The sequence below is a fragment of the Heliangelus exortis genome, chromosome 7 (assembly GCF_036169615.1).
Source record: "Heliangelus exortis chromosome 7, bHelExo1.hap1, whole genome shotgun sequence".
In the NCBI taxonomy this organism is placed as follows: Eukaryota; Metazoa; Chordata; class Aves; order Apodiformes; family Trochilidae; genus Heliangelus; species Heliangelus exortis.
In genome coordinates this window covers 12,074,152-12,098,444 of record NC_092428.1, presented here as the reverse complement: position 1 = coordinate 12,098,444, position 24,293 = coordinate 12,074,152, and the positions used below count along the sequence as shown (strand labels likewise).

The following is a 24,293-nucleotide window of genomic DNA, read 5'->3' as shown; positions in this document are numbered from 1 at the left end:
GGTTAGATAAGCCTCCATGAATTGTGGATACATCAAAGTAGATGTAGAAACACCAGAAAAATAAAATCTCTGTTCATGTCTGATCCATTAGTCATTTTTAAAGTGAAAAAGAGAGAGATGCCTGGAGGACTACATTCCTGCTCCTGTCTCTGTTCAGGATGTATTCTTGATAAGCATTACGGCCACACCTGATGGGCAGCAAAGCCATTTTCTCTCAAGATTAATGCAGTGGAGGGATGGATGCAAGCAGATGTTTGAGAAATAACAAAACTGAATATAGAGGGACAGCGTACACAGCACAGAGGAGGAACAGTGGAAGTGGGAGCATCAACTGGAGAAAGTGATGGCTTTTGGGGAGGGATGAATATCCTGAAAGATCCCAGCTTCTTCACCCAAGAGGCACAACTTAAAATTAAGTTCTGCTTTCCCTCTCTGAGCACTTAGTTTGTCATTGTCACCAATGTCTTCTTCAGATCAATCACGATCAAGAAGAATGGAAGAATAGGAAGAGAGATAAATGAGTGGAGCTCAAATGGTGTCTCGCATTGAAAAGTTCTGGTGGTCTGTCAGAAGGATGGAAAGGAAAATACAAATGGAAACTGCTTGCATATGTGCTAAAAAAAACCACAAAATAACTTTATATTCAAGTGTTTTGGCTGCAGTACTCCACTTGTGCAAAACAATTTTACATTCAGCCTCCTATGCCCAAGTTGTCTTGTGTGTGTGTGCTTCTCTTACCAGCAGAGCTGTGCATGTGTTTGAAGAGAAGTGAATCCCTTGGTGACCAGGTCTGGTTTTTATCCTTGTGCAGGTCACCATTACCACAAATGATGCAGGAACACTGCCTGAGCCTCGGCCTGAGCCTTAGCAGCTGAAACTGCTCTTCTAGCTAATACAGACTGCTCTCTCCCTAGAACTACTTTTCCTGGAATAAAGTGCTAAATGCAAGTTCACCAGGCAAGACAGAGCAGCCAAGCAGGCTGGCTGAGTGTTTCTATGTCACAAGGAAAGACACACCAGAGAGAAATTGTCCTCAGCTGCCGATCTCCAGCTTGTTCCAGCTCTATGAAGGTAAACAATTTGCTCTTCCTGGAAAAACGGGCTCCTATAAACAGATCTCTTCCATGATATGAGGGAAATTTCAGTGAGAAATATGTGTCAACACTGATGTTGTGGTATGATGGTAGTTTCCATGTATTTGTTAACAATATGCTTTCTATTTGGGTAAATTGCATTTGGAGACAGCAAAGCCACTGGTTGTAGCTATTTGATAATTCCATTGCAGTTCCATATTTATTGTTCTCAGTGCTGGCATTTTGTGACCACATAGAGAAGCAGGTAAGGAAAGGATGGATGAATTTCTCCCTTGGGCTGTGTTCTCTTCTGTACAGGCAGCTGGGGTGGACAATACCAGTAGGTGCTATTAACTATCGAGTGCTTAGACACAGCAATGGTGGTATTATCACAGATGCAAGAGAATCTCCAGCTGCATATTGTCAGTAGCAAGGAGACAATGCCAGAGAAAAATCCACCACTGTATTTGGCTTTCCTTACACTCTTTTTTATAATATATTCTCCATTGGCCCCTGCTAAAGTAAGCATATCAGTGTGGATGCATCTTTGTTTTAGCCAGTTCAGCCATGCTTTTGTTTTATTTCTCCTCTTTTTAGACCAACAGGCTTAATTCTTAGGAGAAATAACAAAAACTGGGCTCCCACAGTGATGAGTTGATCTCTCCAACTCTCCAACTCCTTTTCTCCCAGTATAACCCATCCTTCCTGATGCTGCACCTGCCACAGGACAGCCCCATACATCAGTCTGGCTGCACAACAGACCTTCCTGAAAAGATCCTGCTGGTTATGGTGGTTCCACCATTGAACAGAAGAGAAGCCAGCAGTGCAAAGGTGGCAAATCACATCACAAGGAACACTCTCAGCATATCTGAGTTCCTTATCAGTCCCTTCTACTTGGCACCCATGGGGCTACAGCTGCAGCCCTGTGCCCATCTTTACCCCTGGCCCTCAATTCAAGAGGGGTGCACAGAACTGGCAACAACCACGTGAAGAGCTGCCAGTGGCTGGGGTACACAACCTACAAGGAGAGATGGAGAGAGCTGAGCTTGTTGGACCTGGTCCAAGAGATGCTGATGGAGCAGGGCATCTAAGAGCACCTTACCACTCGTGGCAGATATGAAGACAATGAAGCCAATAGCCCTGAAATTCAACAAAAGGAAATGTGAATTTCTACAACTGGGAGTGGGCTGCACCATGCCACACTACACACTGAGACCAACAGGATACAAAGCAGCTCTGCAGACAAGGGCCTGCTGTTCATAAGGACCAGAAATCATCAGTGCACCTTTGCATTAGTGAGGCAGTCTGACTGTATCTCCATGCTGGGAGATATTCAAAGTAGAGCAGGACAGGGTCTTGAGAAACATGATCAACCTTTGCAGCTGGATCTCACTTCAAGCATTGTGTGGGGGTAGGACCAGACAACCTCCAGTCATCCCTTCCAACCTGAATGACTGAGACTTGAATTGGCAGAGGCAGACAATGGACCTGGAGACAACATCCACAGGCTGAGTTTTTGGAAATTCAGGATGCAGATGAAGAAATATTTCTTCCAGCCATGCAGGTACAGCTCTGGGAAAGGTCAGCAGTACTGTGGGAGATTTCCATCCTGTTGGGTTTTTTATGACCTCAGCAAGACGAGGCATATCTGCCCTACCCTTGTAATAGCACAGCCTGCTGTGAGGAGGAGCTGGAGCAGAGATCTTCAGAGGTCTTGGCCACCAGCACTGCTGTGATGCTGACACTCCCTCATGACAGCTTATTACATCAAATGGCATGTGTACAGGGTGAGAGAGGGAAGGCATACCCAACCTGCTGGCTGTTTTCCAGCATGGTGGTGGCATCTAGATATAAGAGCAAGGTCACTGATTTCTACAGGCTGCAATAAATCCCATCAGAAAAAGGGAGACTAGGAGGAGAAGACTGCCAAGAATAATTCTGATCGTGCTTTAGCACAGTAGATTCAGTAATACTGAATAATAACATATTAGGGTGATTATGAAAATCCTTCCTGATTGTGTGACAGCAAGTCACAGGGTTTTGTAGGTCACCATAAAGGTGGGTGTGTTTTGACTGCTATTTCACAGATGTGGTTAAGCCTGGTCCTTGTCACCCACCTTGTGAGCTAGAAACAGAATGGGGAAATACTTTCAGGTCCTAACAAACCTGATTAAATTCAAATGTTAGCAGTTATTCTTGAACTTCTCTACACCAACACACCCTTGGTATGAGAAATACATCTAATAAATAAACCACAAACTTACTCGACTGCCATCTTCCAGAGTCAGAGGAGAAGTGTCTGCCTTGTGGGATGTTCTCCAGCTTTACCAAGAAGCCATACTATGCACAGCCATTTCAAGAATTTTCCATTATTAGAAAAAAAGCTGGCAAACTCTGAATTTGACTGAACAGCCTTGATTATATAACTCATTCTTACTTCCAAGCATGCTTAATGGAAAGAACAGGAGTTGTGAAATAATGGATGATGGGAGACAAATTGGCATGTGTATGAATTAATGTTTAAACAAAGGAACTCCAGCTCTTTCTTGGAATAGCAACATTTTGATGTCTTAAATCCCCTGACACTGGTTTCATAAATGCCGTAATATAAACCATGTGCTGGGTGGTGATTTTCTTAGGACCTGCCCCCACTTTCATTGTGTAGTTTATTATAGGCCAAATGTGACATTAAATGCTATCCACTGTGGCTTGGAGTTAAATACTTGCTGTGTTCAGAATAGCAACACTCAATTAAACAGCATTTTTCATGATCTACACCCTCTATTGTCACTGTGTTTAAGGGAAATAATGGGAGCACTGACCTATATTGCGTTTCTTGTTATCGATGGAGATGAAGCGTATGCAGGGATTACCAGTGATGTACTGTGCAGCCCAGGGGACCTCAATCCGTGTTCCAGCTTCATAAAAAAGTCCCAGAGCATAGCGGGAGGAGTAGCTCACAGATTCCAGTTGCTGTTTTTGAGTTTCATTAATTACTGCGGGAAAAAAAATAAAGAAAAAGAAAAATCAGACAATCCCTCTTCCCTCAGAATATTAGATGTGTGAATGCAGTGGCTAAGGTGATTATTTCTTCCTGACAAAAAACAGACTGCTAAAATTTAGAATTTAATATTAAGCCTACTGCTTTGTAATATTTTTTCTGGGACACCTCTTCATGAAATTTTAATGGCACATCATGTAGATTAAGTCCTTCACACACAACCATCCCCCTCTCTTGGTGGTTTATCTCCAAGTTCTCCCCTAGTTGCTTCTGACATAAAACACTGATGAATGGTGACTTCTCCCAAACCTCTCCTCAAAGGGTGAATAAATGGGCATAAGAGGTTTGGGTTGCCTCTAGCACATCAAGTAAGTGATTATATGACTCTGCAAAAGCCCAAATGACTTCACACAGCACCAAAATAAACACAGGGACTCTAATCTCTGGGGAAAGTAGCTCCAGAGTTTGAATCTGGCAATTCAAACTGATGAAGAAAACTCTGCACTTCAGCGCACAAAGGGTTTCTAGTGAAGTTCAACTCCTTCAGCTGAACTAAAGCAGTTCAGAAAATTTCAGAACAGATATTAATTCATTCCTCCCTGTGATTAACTCTTCTATCTTCTAATTACAGCAAGAGCTCCTTTTTGCCTCAATTTTATGATCTGTGTAAAAAGCTGCACAAAGTAGCAGTAGCCCTGCTATGCATTCAAATGCTATTTTGCTCAGGTCAAAGAGAAATACAACAGCTTGACTAACCATGGAGCTTGGTACCACAACTCTCTTTGTTGGGGTAGTGGACAGGCCGTGCTTCTGCAAGCTGAAGCAGAACAAAATCAGAGCCATCTCCTGCTTATATGTGAAACTGCACATTCAGAGATTTGACAGAGAGAAATAAAACAACACCAGCTGAGGTGCTTCATTTTATGCCAGTTGTTGAGTGGTACCTTCAGAGGGACTTTATCAGAAGTCTTTTCCCAGGACAGGCCAGCCCTGCATGTGGGGCAGGCTGGGATGGGCTGGAGAGGGCAGTTCCCCACTCAGGGTTATAGGGGTGAGAAGCATCTGCAGACTCATGGACACAAAGTTGGCCAGATGCTGCTGCAATATCTGCCAACCAGCCCAGTGTGAGAGCACTCAGAAATTCAAGGGTAAATGTTATTCCTCTTGAGTGAGGCCTCACTTGGACACACTGTGAAGTTTGTTGTGCCCTCTAACGCAAAGGAGACAACAGACAAGACAGAAGTCCTGTGAAGGGCCACTACCACTGTCCCCTAGAAGGGGTCTCCGTTCCTGGAGACTGCTCTGGATCACCTGAACACTGCCCTGAACAAGCTGTTACAGTGAGCTGTAGTGTCAGCTTGGAGACTCCCACCCTCGTGTTTCCAGATGGGATTGGTGGGACCGTGATGTCCGTGCACCTTTCCCACACCACAGCCCCCTCCATGCACCTGCAACCAATGTGCTTCAAGGGAAAACTCCGGCATGGGTGACTTTGTTGTCATGACCAGTGCTGCTCCTCAGAACTTGTAACTTCATCACACACTCACTCCACCAGCACAGACTCCTTCCTGAAGAACCAATACTTCCTCTTATCCCAAGGCTCCGGGTACCAGGGCTACAAATCAAACCTCAGAACACATGGCCTGTGTTCTGGGTCTGTTCTCATGCAGAGGGCAAAGAGCAGGAGAGAGTAATCAGGCACTGGGATGGGCTGCCCAGGGAGGTGATGGACTCCCCATCCCTGGAGGTTTTTAAGAAGAGACTGATGTGGCACTCAGTGCCATGGTTTGGGAACCACAGGGGTAGTGGATCAAGGGTTGGACTTAAGGAGCTCAGAGGTCCTTTCCAACCCAGATGATTCTGTGATTCTATGATCTGAAACACCACTCTTCATCCACGTTGCTTTGACAACTCGTTCACACGAGAGGTAACTTATCCCACGGGGGTGGAAATAAACAAAACTTCCCCCAGCACAGAGACCTCTGCACTGTGCGAATGCACCCAAGATGAAGATGAACTTGGGGCTGGCAGGCTGCAGGAGCTGGGCTGCCTGAGCTCATGCCCTGCCTCTGGGCTGCTGCAGGGGAAAGGACCAGACAATTTACATTTGCTTGGGCAAATGGTTTATTACACTGACCACTCCAGCAGCTCTGACTTTCACAACGTCAAGTGTTGCCAGCCAGTTGGTTCTGAAGCACCTCGTTTAAGATTTAACATCACTTTATGGACCTGTCTTCCCAAGCTATAATGTTTCAGAAGGTATTGGGGCTCACTGGGGATGGCTGCTGAACAGCAGTGTTGTAATCAAAGCTAAGCCACAATTTCATCAGCTTTATCTATCTGGATACACATGGAGCTTGGTCAGGGGATGTTAGGGAAAGCAGATAAGGAAGGGGGGTTCCCACACTGCAGCTTGATCCAGGATCTTTCTGACTATACCATAAACCAGAAATGACTTCATCCTCTTGTCCCAGACAGTCAAGTTTATATTCCAAAATTTAAAAGTGTATTGATGCAATTACTGATGTACGATTACTAACCAATTTGCTTAATTATTGCTTAGGTTTTTAAAAAATTCTGTTTGTGGCTCACTGGATTCTAAACTGCTGCAAACTTACAAAAAAGGGAAGTTTTTATAACTTGAGAAGACAGGCAATAAAGCGATGTCAAGTTTGAAATCCACCAACAAAAAAGCTAATGTGGAAGTGAAAACAATGCTATGAGTTGTAAGACTGAGGTTTTCCCCCTGCTCTATCACACATTTTAGCAAGGCCAACAAGTTGATCTAAGGACATTAAGAAAGCCTTCATTTTGAATTTCCATACTTTTATTGGTTTAAATGAAAACCAGACTGTTGTTTTAAAGTTGTGTATGAAACCACAAAATAACTATCAATTTTTCCCCTTCCAACAAAAATGGTTAAGATGATTTTAATAACATTTTAGGGAAAAAAACCAAAAGCTTTTAGACCACAGAATTGTCCAAACATAAAAATCAGCCACAGTGATACTTTTAAAGCCATGAAAATCTTCTATTTTCCACTGAAAACATCAGCTACAGCTGCACTGCAAATGCCATTGAAGTAAACGTCCTCTGGAGATTTCATTACATCAAAGCAAGGGGCACGTATATTTTATTTGCTGTTTGTCTAGACACTGACAGCAGACTGGATTACTTATCTGTAACACTCAATAAATACAGTAAGGGCCCTTTATCTGCTGTTCCAGTACTTTAATATCACCTCACTGCCTCACTCATGTTGTGGGAAGGAGAGGACCCAGAGATCCTATTCAGGGGACAGAGAGAGCCAAGGCTTCAGCTGGCAGCATCCTGGGCACCCTGCCATGCTCTGGGCCAGGACTGAGCCAAGCACACTATGGCAGAGGCCAAGGAAGCTAAAATAAACCCAGCTGCTCCAATGGCCAAGAGTAGATTAGGGCAAGCATGATTTAATCCTGGACGTTTAGTGGTTTGCCAACAAGTAAGGGAGGGGATTACAATATGCACCTTTATCTGCAGAAAGGCACTGCAGGAGCCAGGCAGCACCTGGATCATCCAACACCAGCTCGTGGCAGTAGTCAGAGGGTCCAGCATGGACTGGACTTGCAACTGCAACCTTGAGCAAGCTGAGGTGGGGAAGAGACAGGAAGGGTTGGTAAAGGGTTCAGGTCAGTATGATTAGTGAAACAGAGAGGTTACTTGTAATGTCACACAAAATCCCATGAACATGTCACTGCAGGTCACAGGTGCTGGGGACAGGGAGAAACCATGCTCAGAACTTCAGGGAAAGGAAGATGCTACAATGTGGGATCATTTTAAATAATACTTGTTTTGGAAAGTGTTGCTATTCCTAATTCAGTACTTCTAAAAGCTTGTGGGTTATTCTTACCAAGTCAGTACACAATTTCAGAGCTCAGCTGGGATGCTTGGATCCAGCTCTTGCCTGGATGTAAGGACACATGGGGAAGCCTGGGCAAATTGAGAACCTGATTTGAAAGACTTTTGTTTCACCATCCAGTCTTGCTGGGTGGCACAGAGAATGCTGCACAGTGACAACTTGCAGCTACAAAGAGGACAGCAAACAGACAGATACAGCTTGTGTTATTACACAGAGCCATCACCATGTATGTTCAAAATCACTTACTAAGTATGTCCAAGGTAACTGTAAATCTAGAGACATCACTGGCCACCGTTAAGAACAAAAACCTAGTGCAGTAATTTCAAGGAATGGTGATGCAATTAAAGCAGCAAAATACTCAACTTTTAAGGATGCTCAATTTTTAGTTTTTTCTTCTAGGATAAGATCTCTCTTTTCAGCCTTCTTTTACTGGAAACTCCTTATTCTTCTAATAATCTGTCAGTTTTAGATTTGGTGGGAATAGTATTAGAGCCTGGATTGAGTCTTGTGACTTTTCCAGAGAATCTTCCTGATCCAGCGTAACTCCTGCTCCTTATGGGGCTGCTTTCAGCCCTTTCTTAAGATGTTCCTAGCAAGCAGGTCTGATAAAGGACCATCTGATGGGACTCACGGTTTCTGCTCAGCACAGCAGTCCTGCCAGAGATGTAAGAAATCAGGAAAAATGAAGAGCATCTGAAGGAAGCCTCAATTTGAATCAAGGAGTGAAGCAGCCCCCTGTATCAGCCCCCAAGGAGGGAAAAGGTGCTTCTACAGTTACTCTCTATTCCTCCCTATTTGCCATTTAATAAAAAAAACTCCAGCTGAAGCTTTGCTGGTGACTGTGGCTGACACAGTGCCTCAGAACTGCCTCCTGCTTTGACACGGTTGCTAAGAAAACATCCCCTCCACCCCTTGAGAGGCTGAGAGCATCAAAGCTGGACAGTGAGATGGGACCCATGCCCAGGAGGAAAACAGCTCTTCTGTCACTGCCCAGCTGCCCCCCAGGTTTCAGGAACTTAGCTTCTTCTTCTGGAAAGAAAACCAGTTCTGTCCATCTCCTGCTCCCCACCTACCATGGGATGGCACCAAGAGAAATACAATGTCCTGCCTATGTTTCTTCTTGTTTGCTCTCCCAGCTTCTGGAATACTTTGTCAGACATACGGATTTAAGAAAACCTGATGAAATTTTGAAAGACTGTGGTAGGTGCTGCTGATTTTCCAGCAGATGGATAAGCTGGTGCACAAATTCCCCTAGTACTAACTTCAGCCTTTGACTAGGAAGATTTCTCTCCACCTCCTTGATTTTTTCCATGCTTCATTTCTCTGACCACATACTTCTCTCACAGCTATGTCCTCAACAGCCCTGCCACTGACACTACACCCCCAAAAAGGATCATTATTTCCTTAGGCTTCTTCACTCAAGATTATCTTTGCAGATTCTGACTTACAGATAGACGACAGCAAATCTAAACCCATTGGTTAGAAGTTGTTGGTGATGACTACTGATCTGTGGCTAGTGATCATTGTTGTATAAGTTAAAAAGGAAACTGTGGTTAAATGGTGACAAATGTATTTCTTGCCTGGGTATCAACTTAAGAAAATTTATAAGACAAACAGGCAGCTCAGCTAAGGACCAGGAGATACAGCTTATTGTCACAGCTAATGGAGTGCTACTATAGCCTGTTCAGGAGATGAACTACCCACCATGGCACATTATCAGAACTATCACACAACAAAGCCTCCTTGGATGGCAATGACTTCTTCCTCAACAGACTTGCAGAGACCTTTCCCACTGCTCTCCAGAGGAAGAGGGCTCTGCCCTGTGCTCTCTGGCTGAGCAGTGACAAAGGGCTGAAGCAGTCCCCTACCTCACAGCCATGGATGCTGATGCCACGCCATGACATTGGCCCTCTGCCACCACGCTGATGGCTTCAAGATGTAGCCTGTCCCTGATCCTGCTGCTGTGTAGGAGGCAGCAGAGGTTATGAGAAAGGTTTCGTTTTCAAGTGCAGCTTCCTTATCAATCAGCTTGACATTTTTTTCAAAAGGCAGCTCGGTTTCAGCGCTTGAACAGGAGGGACTAAAGAAGGAGGGCTCTGAGAGGGGTGGAAGGCAAAGGGAGGGATCTATCCCGAACGCAAAGGGAGGGATCTATTCCCTCCCATTTCCTGCCATACTCCATAACATAAAGATCAGGAAAGTCAGCAGCTCCACCCTCTTTCCACTCGCTGCTGGCTGCACTGCCATGTGCTTGTCAGAGCCCGGATCTATAAGGTTCTCTGTGTGTGTATATATATATATATATATATATATTTGTATGCTTTGTTACTTCATCCCTTATGTTATGGCCTTTCCCAGTGCTAGTAAATCTGTATCCAATTGTTTTCAGTGTCCAACTTAAAGTTTCTGGTCTTTATTCCTCTTTTATCTTCCCTTTGTAGGGGTTGTGGAATACAGAGCAATTCTCTCCTTAGGTTTGTGATCCATCCCAACTGCTGAGCCATGAAAGCAGCATAATAGTTAAATGGAACCATGCCTATATCTGCACTAAAACAGTCACTAAACACAGTTATGTGTTTCAATATGCTTTTCTTTTTCTTACTGCTCAGCTTTTAATGAATAGCCCAGTTTGGATCCAGGGCAATGCTCACTCCTGCATGTATGAAATACCCATAATAACTAAAATTTCAAATTATTGAAGTCCTGTCTGACTTGGCAGAAAGCTTTGTCATCTAACGTTTGTGAAGGAAAGTTTTATCTAAAATTATATATATAAAGCACAAGAAAGAAAAGCGTAATAAGAAACTTAGATTGTTAAGTAAAAAAAAAGAAAGATGCTGGGGAAAAAAAGACAGTACAAGTGGGGTTTTATGAAGCTTCTAATGATTTTGAGAATGGATCTTGAATACCTGTCCACCAGATGCTCTTGACAAGATTATTAGCAATTCACTCTTTATAAATTAAAACCTCCACCAAATCTCACAAGAAATGTTTACATTTATCTCCTTCTGTATCACACATTGCATTTGAGTTAACTTCTGCTATCAGTGGAGCAATGAAACTGCACTGCTTCGAGGATGGGGGACAAAGCTGGCTCAAAGACAGAGCAGCACCAGCTCCCATCCACCTCCTGAAAGAAGGGCAGGTGAGGAAAAAGAAGAGAGGAGGAGCAAGGGGAGCTCTTCTATGAGATCTTTGCCAAATAGAGGGCTATGCTGCAGCTGGACTGCCTGGAGAACCACTGCATTCTGGCACCTCACAAAGGCCAAGCCCAGTGCCTGCCCCTTCCAAGCCCAACTGGCTTAGAAACTGCATGTTTGTTGTAGGAGACTGGTGGAGAAACACGTTGCCAAACCTTCTTTGCTTTCTCTCCCTTTACCTTGGTCCCTGCTGTACCTATTATACACTTAAGTCATTCTTTCAACCAAAAAAAAAATCCCTGACACAAAGCAATAATCTTGTTACTTTTAATATACAACTCATTTTTTCAGTTTCACAGGCTTCTATCCTCCTTCCCCAATTCCATAGCTTGTTCTTAACTATATGTTGTGTTACACACAGCTGAGGAGCTCCACGCTGCTCTCTCAAGCCTTTATGCTCAGTGTCCAATTTGCAAGTGGATTTAATGCATATGTTGACATTAGATTCACAGTTTTTGAGTTTGTATTAATGGAGAAAACTTTTTGGACTAGTTATGAAATTAGGACTGGGTATTTTTCAATCATTTTACATATTCACACTTCCCATCACATAATGAAAGGGGGAGAGAAGAAACCACTGCCTTTTGCAAAGAGAAACAGAACATTTACAGGGACTGGCATCTGTATTCACTTCAGACAGTAGTGACAGAGCTGGTGAGTCATGGTGAGAGGTGGCAGTGCTGGAAGCATCTTTTGGAACTGCTGGAAACAAATTTTGGAATGGAGTGGCAGAACACAGAGAGAAGATGCTCCAATCAATTTGTACCTTACTTGAACAGGGCAGCTACATAACCACACATTCAACTGCACCACAGAAAGACAAGTGTCTCTCCCCATACTTTCTGCTAATACTTACCTGTCTTTCTGTCACAAGGCAGATGTAATGTCAGCTCTGAGAGCATCCCAACCCACCAGGAGCACTTCTGCCAGCCATTACTTTGGTACCACAAGTTTAGTAATACCTTGTTTTTCCACTTATTTTCCAGGTACAGAGTACACAGTCAGGAGGATATTGGCCTAATGAAATCTGAACAGAAGCCTGAGGGGCAAATTCTGATCTACTTTCTGGCCATTATCACTGACCTGCAACACGGCCTTGGGCCAGTCATGTAACCTTCCTATACAGAGATCTAGTGATAAAATGAAAGTAATTATAATGACCTTTCTTATCATATTGTGGGGATTGATGAATCAAATTCTTTCCTCAACAGCAGATGTAGTAGAAGTGAAGTAGAAGAAAAGAAAAACAAAAATGTCTACTGGGAGAACTAAATGACCTTTCAGTCTGTAGGGAATTTTTTAACATCTATTCTACTGTTATTTCTCAATATTAATTTTTGCTTTCACAATCATAAACAGTCTATATTTTTCAGTATCACTAATAACCATTAATTTCTAATTGCCATATAATTTACTGTAAATATTTCCAAGCTGCTTCTCCTCAGTTCATTAGTTTGGCCTGAAGTTGCCTACATATTTTATCATCTAACAGCCCTGCTTATTCCACTCTCCTCTACTGCAATGAACACAGACCTGATGACAATGACCTCACTGCATACAAATACATCTCTTGGAGAGTGTTTGCCCTAGCAAGAATGCTGTTATCCCCAAATTACTCTCCTGATGCATGGCTAGGCACATCTCCAATCATATAGACCTTGGGACTTCACTGAAGAAATAGGAACTGTATTTTCTGAAGCATCTCTCTTATGGAAAAAGCTGAGGAAAAGCTGAGAGAGCTGGGACTCTTTAGCCTGGAGAAGAGAAGGCTGAGGGGAGACTTTATCAATGTCTACAAGTATCTAAAGGGTGGATGCAAGGAGGATGGAGCCAGACTCTTCAGAGTAGTTCCCTCGAGGGACAGGACGAGGGACAATGGGCACAAGCTGGAACATAAGAAAAACATTTTTTATTCTGTGAGTGACAATGGACTGGAACAGGCTGCCTAGGGAGGTTGTGGAGTCCCCTTCTCTGGAGATATTTAAAACCCACCTGGATGCAGTCCTGTGTAAGTTGCTCTTGTGGGAGAGTTGGGCTAGATGATCTCTAGAGGTCCCTTCCAACTCTGACAATTCTGTGATTTTGCAGTATCTTGGATACCTGACTTCTCTAAGAGGTGTAAAGCCATGATGATACAGTCAAACATGTACATGGACACAAAGATCATTTAGAAGAATTATTCCCTTATGGAAGGGACAGGAATCAGCTGCCTAATCTATTCTGCTTCTACCACAGCAAAGCTGGGACCAGTATTAAAGCAAAGAAGCAAACAAAAACCAGCACAGAACAAACTCCAAAGTGAAAAGGTATTCTCACTCGTCATATGACAACCCCTGAAACCACTCAGGAGAGCAGAATTGCTGCAAGGAGATGGTTTTCCCTATTTGATAAAGCTCTGTCCTTTTCCTACGATTGGTGAGCTGAAAACCCAAGAAATATCAAACCTCACTGTTCACATCACCATATGCTGAGAAAAGTGGCCACTAATTAAAGGCAAAAGGATCATGATCAGAAAGCTACTGGGGAGAAGCAGAGAAACAACACTGACAGATGAGCCAGCATCAAGGTGCTAGAAAATTCATGACAGATGACACACAAGTATCTGCAGAAAAAAAGGACTAAATTACATTTGAAGGAAGCCTGTGATTTTCTGCTGAAACATCTTCTCATCATGAGATTAAACACTGAATACATTTAAATGGAACTTAAACTCCCAATGAGGTTTTCAAGTTGATCTTTTCAAAATCATACAGATTATTTCGGTGGATGTGCTCGTATTCTGGGAAGAGAAGACTGAGAGAAATGTGCTTGGTTTGTCAATAAACTTAATTACACAAGCAGTAGGAAGATGAAATAGATTTCAAGGGAATAGAGGAAGACATGAGGTAGAAAATGTGAGACAGTGGGACAGATGCCACAAGGCAAAGTCACTCTTCTTACCTCTTTAACAGAGAAAACAAATACTTGCTCAGTGCAATCCAACACACTGCCCAACCCAGCCTACACTACCTAGGCATTAGGAGCTTGCTGATTATCAGCATTTTGCCTAATCACATCTAATTGCTCCCTTTCTCAGAGGATTTTTACAAAGCCTTTAGTTCACCTCAAATACTTTATAAAAGCAGCCAGTAAATGTACCTGCCTGTCTTATGTCTATTTTAGGGAGTTGTGAGGAAGGAAATGAAACCATAAACTTTTGACTTCCAGAGGAAAGTAGAACTTTTCCAAAAACAGAACTATTATAAAACATTTAAAATTATTTTTAGAAGCTGTCTGCAGTGTAATAATTAGTTCAACAGAATCTGGGATATGCAGTTTCAGAAATCCATATTCTGAGATAAAGGTAGATGATACTGGACCATCACAGGGCTGATATTTGTAATCATGTCATGAACACCTACTGATCCAAATCTAGATATAATTCAAAGCCTAATATGGGCAATATTGTGTACAAAGTGTAAAAAAAACCCTAAAAATAATAAAATAAATTTATTTTCCATTGAGAAATATCTAAGCTGATATTTCAGCTTATTTATCTTTGCTGAAAGATAAAGCAAATCCACTTGCTGGTGAAGAAGAGTCTTGGGAAATGCCCAAAGCTACCTTCAAAGCTAAGTGCCTGGATAGATTCTTCCTATAGGAATAAATTCTCACCCACCACATCTTTCATAATGTACATGACTTCATAGGATCACAGAATCATGTTATGTTAATAGTAAATAATAGGAGACAATTCAAAGTCGGAGACTTCTTTTAGAGGAATAAAAACCTCAGGAAAATCTTATATTTCAGAGCCTTCTGCCAAGAATCTACTGGCACAGGTTCTTGTCATACAAGAATCTCTGAACAAGCAGTTACTGAAGGGATAATAAATTACAGGTCAGTCTCTTCTGCAGGTAACCCATTTATGTTTTCTCACCTGACTAACCAGGAGCCAGAAAAACACAAAAATTCCAGACAACACAAAAGAACAAAGAAAATCAGCCTGTATATCTGGGAGCAATTCTTCCCAAAAATCATGTCCTGAACCTGACAGAACAGATGGGCTGCTGTTAGTTCACACCTAATGCACCTGCCTCATTAAGGCATCTTATTCTAAGTTTCCTACCTAGGCCTTTGGCTGAAAACAAAGCAAAGCAAGTGCATCCTAAACATATGTAGAAGTTGTAATTTTCCCCATGCTCATTCACTTGATATTAACACAAGCCCCCTCCATCTCCTGTTCTGCTGTGATTTATGGGAAAGGTAATAAAGTGTAGGAACTCTTCCTGCACTTAAAATCAATCTACCACATACAGTCCCAGTCCCAAATAAGGCTTTTTATACTACCACTCAAACAATATAAGAAGCTTCCATATTCAAATTACATCAAATTATAGAATGACTATAATGCATAATTCATGGTTAAAAATATCCTATGCCACAGACAATTCCAGCCACTTAAATATGCCTTGTCTATAAGACTGAAAATTCTTTTTGTAAATATTTTACCTATACCATTGAAGAGAGATTTCTTTTCAGCCACGCCTTCAAAAAATAGTTTTTTAAGTTAAGAAAACACTAGAAGATTGAAACACTCCTCATCCAAGTCTCATCCTGCAGAAGATTATGCAGTTGAGTAATAAACCCTTTTAAAATATGGCTTATTATGGAAATACTGTCAGAGCCTTAATTAAAGTGGGCACCACTACAATTGGGCTGCTTACACAACAAATGGATTCTGCCACGAACATCAGGCACTCACTGACCTCTGCATTAAGTGCTTTTATTTCAGCCCAGCATTTCAAGTGGCACTGTCAATAAAATCATCCTAATGAGATCACCTGGATGTCCTGCTGCACGACCTGTGGAGCACTTGACACCAAGGAGTGAGATGAAACAGTAGGTAATGTCACCAGCAGCAGCTGGAAACCACAAATGTGCATGGCTGCTACAACAGACCAAGGAATCGTTGTTGTCTGGGAAATTAATATGAACTTTTAAACCAGACTTTGAGGTCTGAGATTTAATTCAACTTTGGTTCAAATCTGCTGCATAGATCACAAAGAATTATGCTCCCATATCAACAATATTTCTCTCATTAAATCTTCATAAAGGGGAAAATCCTGGCCTCGCTGAAGTCACAGGAAATTTTACCAACGGCTTCTGAGCCCAAGTTTACCCAAAGTGAATGAGAGAATCACCTGCTCATTAGAAAAATCAAGGCTTTTAGAAAAAATATGCTCTATGACAGGAATTTGTGATATGCTGATGAAAATGATCAGGATAGACAGAGTCTGAAAAATGCAAAAATAACTGTAGTGTCTCCTTATCAAAAAATGTAGGGCCTGTGTGTAAAACACATTCAGCATGCCTGTCCCAAGCAGGAATGTTCCCAGAACACAGTGCATCCTTCTGCAGCCTTCAGTTCAGCATCTGCACCACGTGTCCAAGTTTAATCTCACACTTCCTTATCCTGAGGCAAACAGGATTCTTTCCCAGTCAGTTATGCTAATTGTAAAAGAACTTGTCTGTCCCTAGGGGAACTGTGGGAAGATCACTGTGTCACCACACCAACTATTCTGGCCACATCCTCAACCCTGCTGCAAAACTGCAGGGCAGGAAGGAGAAAAAGGCTTTTTTCCCTCCAGGTTTCACTCACTGTCAGCTGTGCAAGCAGGCTGCTTTGGGAGGATGCTAAAGGTTGTGTGAAAAGACAGTTTCCTTGGATAAAGACATTTTTAAAGAGTTTGGGTTTGGGTTGGGTTTTTTGTTTGGTTTTTTGTTAGGGTACAATGCAGGCACTGCCTCCCCTAAAATTTTTGCAAATACCATTTGTGCATGAGGTAACATCTCCAGTGCCAATTTCCTTTTGTATCTGTTGCTTGCAAAAAAAAAAAAAAAATGTTGAGAGGGAAGGACACCAGATATTTTGCAACAAGAAAACCAGTTATACAAAGCATGCCTTGACATTCAAGTTTATGCAGAACAGCAGTGCTAGCACATGTAAGAAGCCCTGCTTAGGAATATGTGAAGACATAGGATTTAAAACAGTGTCTGCTAATGAAAAGCTTGCAGAATGTGCTCTATCCAGCCCACAAGGAGATGGCCAAGGAATAACTTGATTGCACTGGTATGGGAAGTTATCAGTAATGGAAATGTTAGCAATGTGACTGCTTAACAGGGAACAAACTTCCAGAGGACTGTTCACTTTGGCAGACACAAAGCTAAGGGGATCTAATGGGTAGTTAAATCTAGAGTAATTTTAAGGTATGACATATTTAGCAGTGGGAAAAACAAATAATTCAAAGAAAAGCAAAGGAAGACCTCTCGTTCTTCCCAAAAGCTGAAAAATCCCAAGCCAGAGCAAACCCTACTAAAACATACCAAGCATCATTTGGATAATCCATCACAGAAAGTGTTTATGCCAAGACTGGATGTTTCTTTCTACATCAGCCCCAATTAAAATAATCTTATGGCCTGCAGGGAACTGTTTTATCTGGTCATAGTTTTCCCTCTGGAATTTTTAATCTGTAATCTAATTTTCAATCATAGAACAGGACTGCTATGTGCTCTCTTTGGTTCCATCCTTGGAAGTGTCATGTGGTGCAGGATGTGGTAAATAAAAGCACGTAGTACTTATTTTTTAAAGCTGGCTGGGATAAGATAGGGAGGAAAGACTACTTGTGGGTGGTTTAAATGAATGTACCATATTTAATTCATGGCTTTCATCAGATGACACAGCAAGAGGTACATAACAAGGATTGAACAATTAAGATTTTCTGAGAAAAAGCAGTAATTCCACATGTTTGAAAAGAGTAAAGATGGCTTGCTACTCAGCCAGCCACTAGATTTTCCTTTTCCATTCATCAGTTTCCTCCCAAAGCCTGGGAGTGAAATACACATCTATTTGTGTTGGGTTTAGTGACATCATATTTAAGAACATACCAGGTCTCTCTGTCCAGCTGGCAAATTCTGGTGTGTGAAATGAGGACAGAACTGAAAAATAAACATGTCTGAGCATGGTCTCTCTCTCAGCATTTAACCAGCTCCAGCTTGCTTCTGACCACTTTTAATTCTTTGTGGATTTGCCAGAGTGGAGGTGGCCAAGCAGCTCTTCTAACCTGCCTGACATTGCTGTGCTGCTCACGATTTCAACACACTTAACACTTGGCAGGGCAAGTGCCAGGTCTGCCAAAAGCTTGGGTAGATTTTTATAATAAATAGTAATAAAGCTGCCTGGCCTAAGGCAGCATTTTTTCAGAAGTCCCCTAGTAGGTTGTCAATTCTCACCAGACAAAAGACGTTCTTATCTTGCATGTTCCTTTGAAAAGAATGCCTGCAATTTAGACAGAAACTGAACTGATACAAAGCTAAACCAGTGGAAAACTGCAGGAATGGTGGAATGACCACATTCATTTGGAAAAACAGACAAAACTAAACATTTGCTCATGTTCATCCAATGAGGCTCCAGAAAAGAAGTATTAAAGAACACTTTAATAGTACATTTCACAGGCTAGATAAAAAACCCTATGAAAAAAAAAATCTAATCCTGGACCCTGGGCAATTTATCTTCTGAGTATAAATGAAAACACTCAGTCCTGTTCTGAAATCAGTGGTCTCCTACTTTTTCTACAATAAGCAGATCTCTGTTTATTAAATATGAAGCAGCCAGTTTTCATTCCCTGAGAGTTGTGTGTATAATAAATTTAAGTTTTTCTGGAAGGCATCACTGCAGTGTTCTGGACAGACAATATTTTTTTAAAATCCATTAATGTCTTCATTTCATGAGCTTATGAATGGGAGCTCCTTTAAAATTAACACGAGAGAACTATAAAGAAATAAAGAGAATATTCACAGCCAGATAAACAATGAACAGCTCAATGAAGTCAGATTCTGATGTTACAGCAGATACTTGTCTACCACTTCTGTATGTTATTTAAAAGTTCAGAAAGTCAGATAGATTTTAACAAACCAAAAACACACATTATGAGTTATGAGTATTACTGCTGAGTCTTCAGAGTAATAGCTTAACAGATGAAGTTCATCATGTCCCACACCTTTTTCTGCAAGATATAAGCCTCATGCAGCTTTGTAACCTTCACTCAATTTGGGATTTCCATAAACTACAAACTTCTTCCACCGTAACTAAAATAAATTAAAAATAAAAATTACACAAATCATTCCCAAAACACACATATGTCTGTCTCAGGAAAGGAAAATGAAAATAATTAGTCTACCATAGTTTAAATTATACATAATTATATTCTCTCACTTCAGTTAGATGAGAAACAGAAACAGTCTGACTGCTTTGTGGTTAAGTCACAATGCATTAGGAAATTTCCACGGTACCTGCAGTAGATTTAATGCTTATGAGCTCTGCTCATGGTAAATTAGAAATTCTAGTTTTGAAAAAATTAGCAGCTCCTCAAAAGAGAGAAGTACATATGTAGCTATTTAACCACCCTAAAACCCTGATTAAAATAAATACAGTTTAAGTGAGGAAAGGAAATAAAAATGTCCACATTACCCCTACCAGATTTTCACCAGAGTGCTGTATGTGGGGATTATGGCAACATGAAAACCACTCAGTGTTGTCAACCCACAAAAAGAACTGTGGTTTATAGGGACCTCTGAAACCCTGGTTTTGGCTCAGCCAAGGAGGGCTTGGCCCTGTGCACAATCCTGGGGTGGTCCTGTTACTCCCAGCTTCCTGGAAGCCTGGTTGAAAAGGCAATTTCTTGTTGTCATATTTGTAGGACTGGGAAAAGACCCTGGATGGGGATTCCACCATCAGACTACACCAAGATGCTGAACAACCTCCCTGGGGAAACTCGGCCAGTCACTGGGTCAGGGCTCATCCTATCCCTCTCTCTCACAGACTCCATGGTTCTGGGATATTTAAAAAAACCCTCGACAGCACAATCTTGGTAGTGGCCTCATCCCACCTTGTGCAGCTGCATCCCTCGTGTAGCCCTGTTCTGGGCTGATGTGGTGTCAGCCAAGTCCACGTGCCAGCCTCACTGCTGTCTGGAGGCCAGGACTTCACTGCTTCCTTAAAATGGGAATGGCACATGCATTTTATTGTTCATTTGTCTGAATGGCCCCCAGCAATCAAGTATTTTCACATGCTCCCTTGTTTTCACACTCTATAGAATACCTGCCTATAGTTTTAACTCAACAGCTCTCCAAACTGAAGCAGATTACCTTTTCCTAGTTGTTAGGAAATACAAAAGGAATCTAAAAGCATTTTAAAAGCTGTAAATTATATTAAAAACTTGATTTTCAGATTTTTATAAAATCTTGCACTGAGAGAAGAGTCAATCTTCCCTGATCTGTGAATTGTACAGAGGGGAAAATTTGAGAAGAAGAGTCAATCTTCTCCGATTTGTGAATTGTACAGGGGGAAAAACTAAACTGTACAGAGACAAAAAGTTTAAAATATTTCAGGCATTCATATTAACTAATAAACACAGATATGAACACTTACAGCATTCCTTTTACTTCAAAGTGGAGGAATTTAGGATACAGTTTTCAAACTGACTGTGAACAAAACCATGAAAGTACAAAACTTGACAACTAGGAAGGTGATTTAAGGTACCTGAAACACCATGGGCTTCCCCAACCAGCCCTCCACATGCAACCAATGGTGCTATCATAAACTGCAAATTAAATTGAAGACCTGCACTCACAGGTAATATTGCTGCACTTCAGCTTTGGCACAATCAGACTGAGTGTGCCAGAAGGCAGTGTCTCATCTGAAAGGCCATGCACATCTCAGACAATTTGAAAGTTCATACAGAATTGTGAACACATGATGATAGGAACAGAGACAGTTCAAAGTTGTCATTACTTGCCCAAACAGGTGAATAAATCTGATGCTGATCTATGCACTGTGGTTAGCTGCTTCTCAAAAGAAACCCCCATCTTCCTGTGATCTGATCACTGGTTTGTTTATCCAGTCATACCGGATTCATGCAAAAATTTCAGGCAGTCTGTTCAAAATTACCTAAGTTGAAGCTTGCACCTGGTTTAGCTTACAGCTTTGTCTTACAAACTTGATTAAAAGAATGAAAACAAAAGCCCAGTGAAAACTAAAGCCACAAGTAGATCTCACCTTCAAAATACTGAGCCAGATTCTCCCCTCTCACTGTTCTTGTGCAAAAGTCACTACCATTGCTCATTGTAATAATGTCATTCTCAAGGCAGGACTTAATTTAAAATGGTCTGCAAGTGATAAGCAATACCAATTACTATCTCTGATCTGCTGAACAAGAAAACTCAAAAACACTGTAGCAAAAACAGTTCCTCTCATTTGAGTGCTAAAGACATTCCAAGCCCCAGTGCCAGATAGTAGTATTAGTTCCCACATCAAAATAAGAAAAAAAAATTTCTTTTTTAAAATAACTTCTAGCACGTCCTTGTTTTGGGATTGGAAGAACTCAATTTATTGAGGAGTATACAGGATTTTCCCTTGCTTTTCTCTACTAATTATGAAAAATCACACCATGCAAGTTACCATAATATAAAACTGCAGAAGAGATTTTGGTTTAATGGGTAGAGTCCTGACTTGCCTTAATTTACCTTCCACAAACCTGAATTTATCCTTGTTACCTTCTAGCTTGTATCATGAAATAGTCCCAATGGCAACCTTGTAGGCAGAGTTCAATCACTCCTGTTCTCCCTGTAATCCATTGCAACAAATGAGACATCCTGGCTGACAGGAAAGGCAAAGGAGAAAAAGGGTTAGGGAGAAATCACTTCAGGGACAGTCAGGATGAGCCAGCAATGTGCCCTTGTGGCCACGATGGACAATGGCATCTTGGGGTGTATCTAGAAGTGTGACAAGCAGGTCCCAGGGAGGTTCTCCTCCCCCTCTGCCCTGGTGAGGCCACATCTGGAATACTGCATCCAGTTCTGGGCTCCCCAGTTCATGAAGGACAAGGAACTACTGGAAAGAGCCCAGTACAGAGCCACTAAAATGATAAGGGACTGGAGTTACTGTCACAGCTTAGCAGTTTGGGCAGACCACAAACCTAAGGACAGAATTCCTCTCTATTCCCCCCACACACACATGAAGAGAAGATAAAAGGGGAATAAAAATCGGAGACTTTAAGTTGGAAACTGAAAACAATTGGATACAGATTTAATACAGGGGAAAGGTATTAACATAAGGGATAAAGTATCAAAGAATACAAATACATACAAATGCATACAAATACAAACAAATACATATATATATATATATTTATATACAACTCAACAGATACGGGCTCTGACGAGCAGGTGGGAAGCACAGGGGAACAGCAGCAGAGCCAGGAGGGAGAGGAAAGAAAAAGAGGAGGAGCTGCCTGGCCTTCCCGATCCTTATAGAGTTTGGGAAGGGAATGAGAGGAAACACCCCCCTCCCTTTGTGTTCAGCCCCTCTCAGAGTCCAAAAGCCTTCCTTCTTTAGTTCCTCCTGTTCTAAGGGTGACAGTCATCTGCCATCCAAGGAAAGGCTGAGGGGGGAAACTCCAACCTGGAGATGAGGACATTGAGAGGGGAATCTCATCAATGCTTATAAATACCTAAAGGGCAGGTGTCAGAAGGATGGTACCAGACTCTTTCAGGTGGTGATCAGTGATAGGATAAGAGAGAGAGTCAGTGGTCACAAACTGGAACACAGGAGGTTCAACCTAAATATACGGAAAAACTTTACTGTGAGGGTAACAGAGCACTTCAGCCACAGAGGTGGTGGAATCTCCATCTCTGGAAACATTCAAATCCTGCCTGGACACCATCCTGTGCAACCTGCTGCTGTAGATGAACCTGTTCTGACAGGGGGGTTGGACCAGATGATATCCAGAGGTTACCCTAACAATCTGTCATTCTGTGACGGTCTTCCTATGAGAGACCACTGACAGCCCAGATGTTTCCATTCCAAACTGTAAAACTGTGATAATGTGCAATTCTCAAAACATCACACGTACAGCCAGCCTTGGGAAATTCACCACAAACTGGTGAAGTGAGCATTTTTAAAGATCATACACAAAGCATTATGTCCCTTCGTGAATTTGTGTATATATCCACAGACAGGCACACACATTCAATACATATACTTTCTTAAAACCACAAACTTAAAGCAACCCTGCAACTAGTGCAAATCAACCAGGCTTAGCTGCCCTCTCTGAGCCTTGCACACTGTCATTAGGGCTCAGGTTCTGTCAGAGAAACTCTTCACAGGAGGAGTCTGGCTGAGATCACTTTGCTCACAAGCAGACTGGTAAGTGACAGGGAGGGTCTCTCTGCCACGGCCAGGGTGCTCTATTTTGCTGCCATCATTCCTAACACTCCATTACTGTCATTTCCAAAGGCCTAGGCAGCAAGCCTCAGCAGGCAGCTTTCCACCTAGGCTGCAAAACTGCACAACACTTACTGAGGCTCAAGGAATGTCTGAAGAGGATGGGAGACACCAGAAGTGTCTGCTCCCATGCTTTAAATGAACACAGCTGGAGCGTTTCTGTGTTCCTGTGCCACATGGGAACTATCACACCAGCCACACGAGTCTGACATTAAACACCAATACCCTACTGCCTGGACACAAGTACATGCAAATAACTCCTGAAACAAGAGTAATCTGGGAGAAAAAAAGAAACAGAAATTATTTTTTGCTCTAGCTTCCAAAATGTGTTATCCCTCATTATGCTTGTGCATATGAAGAACATGCAACATTCTCTTCATCATTCTGAAAACACTTAAGAGGAAGTTACCAATCATCTAGTACACATCTTCAAATCTTGCCCAAGGTTTCTCATCCTAATACAACTGATGACTCATGATTTCAAGCCTCAGGAAGTGAAGCCACTGACATCAAAATTATTGCCCACAGTGAGCTGGCATGATAATTATGTTCATTTACTGCCAGCTAGCCAACTGCCTTCCAAAAATAGAACCAGAGATATGAGGTCTAATTAGATATTGTCTGAATTACTAGAGTTCCCATATTTAAAAATAAAATAAAGTAAAATAAAATAACATAAAATAAAATAAAGTAAAAATAAAGTGAAATAATGTGATATAAAATGAAATAAAATAGAATAGAATAACTTATGAGAACCCCCAATTTAATGATTGACCTAGTGAAAAACTCCCTACCTGGT

The 24,293-nt window shown here is 41.8% G+C and overlaps 1 protein-coding gene across 5 annotated transcripts in view; it reads right to left on the bottom strand.

The window, feature by feature from the left end:
• The window catches only part of RNLS (renalase, FAD dependent amine oxidase), a 78,328-nt gene that overhangs the window by 30,529 nt on the left and 23,506 nt on the right, over positions 1 to 24,293 (bottom strand). For all 5 annotated transcript variants that reach the window (XM_071748898.1, XM_071748897.1, XM_071748900.1 and 2 more), the window contains exon 5: positions 3,896 to 4,069. In XM_071748898.1, the coding sequence (XP_071604999.1) occupies positions 3,896 to 4,069 (174 nt within the window). The remainder of the gene's footprint in view (positions 1 to 3,895; positions 4,070 to 24,293) is intronic.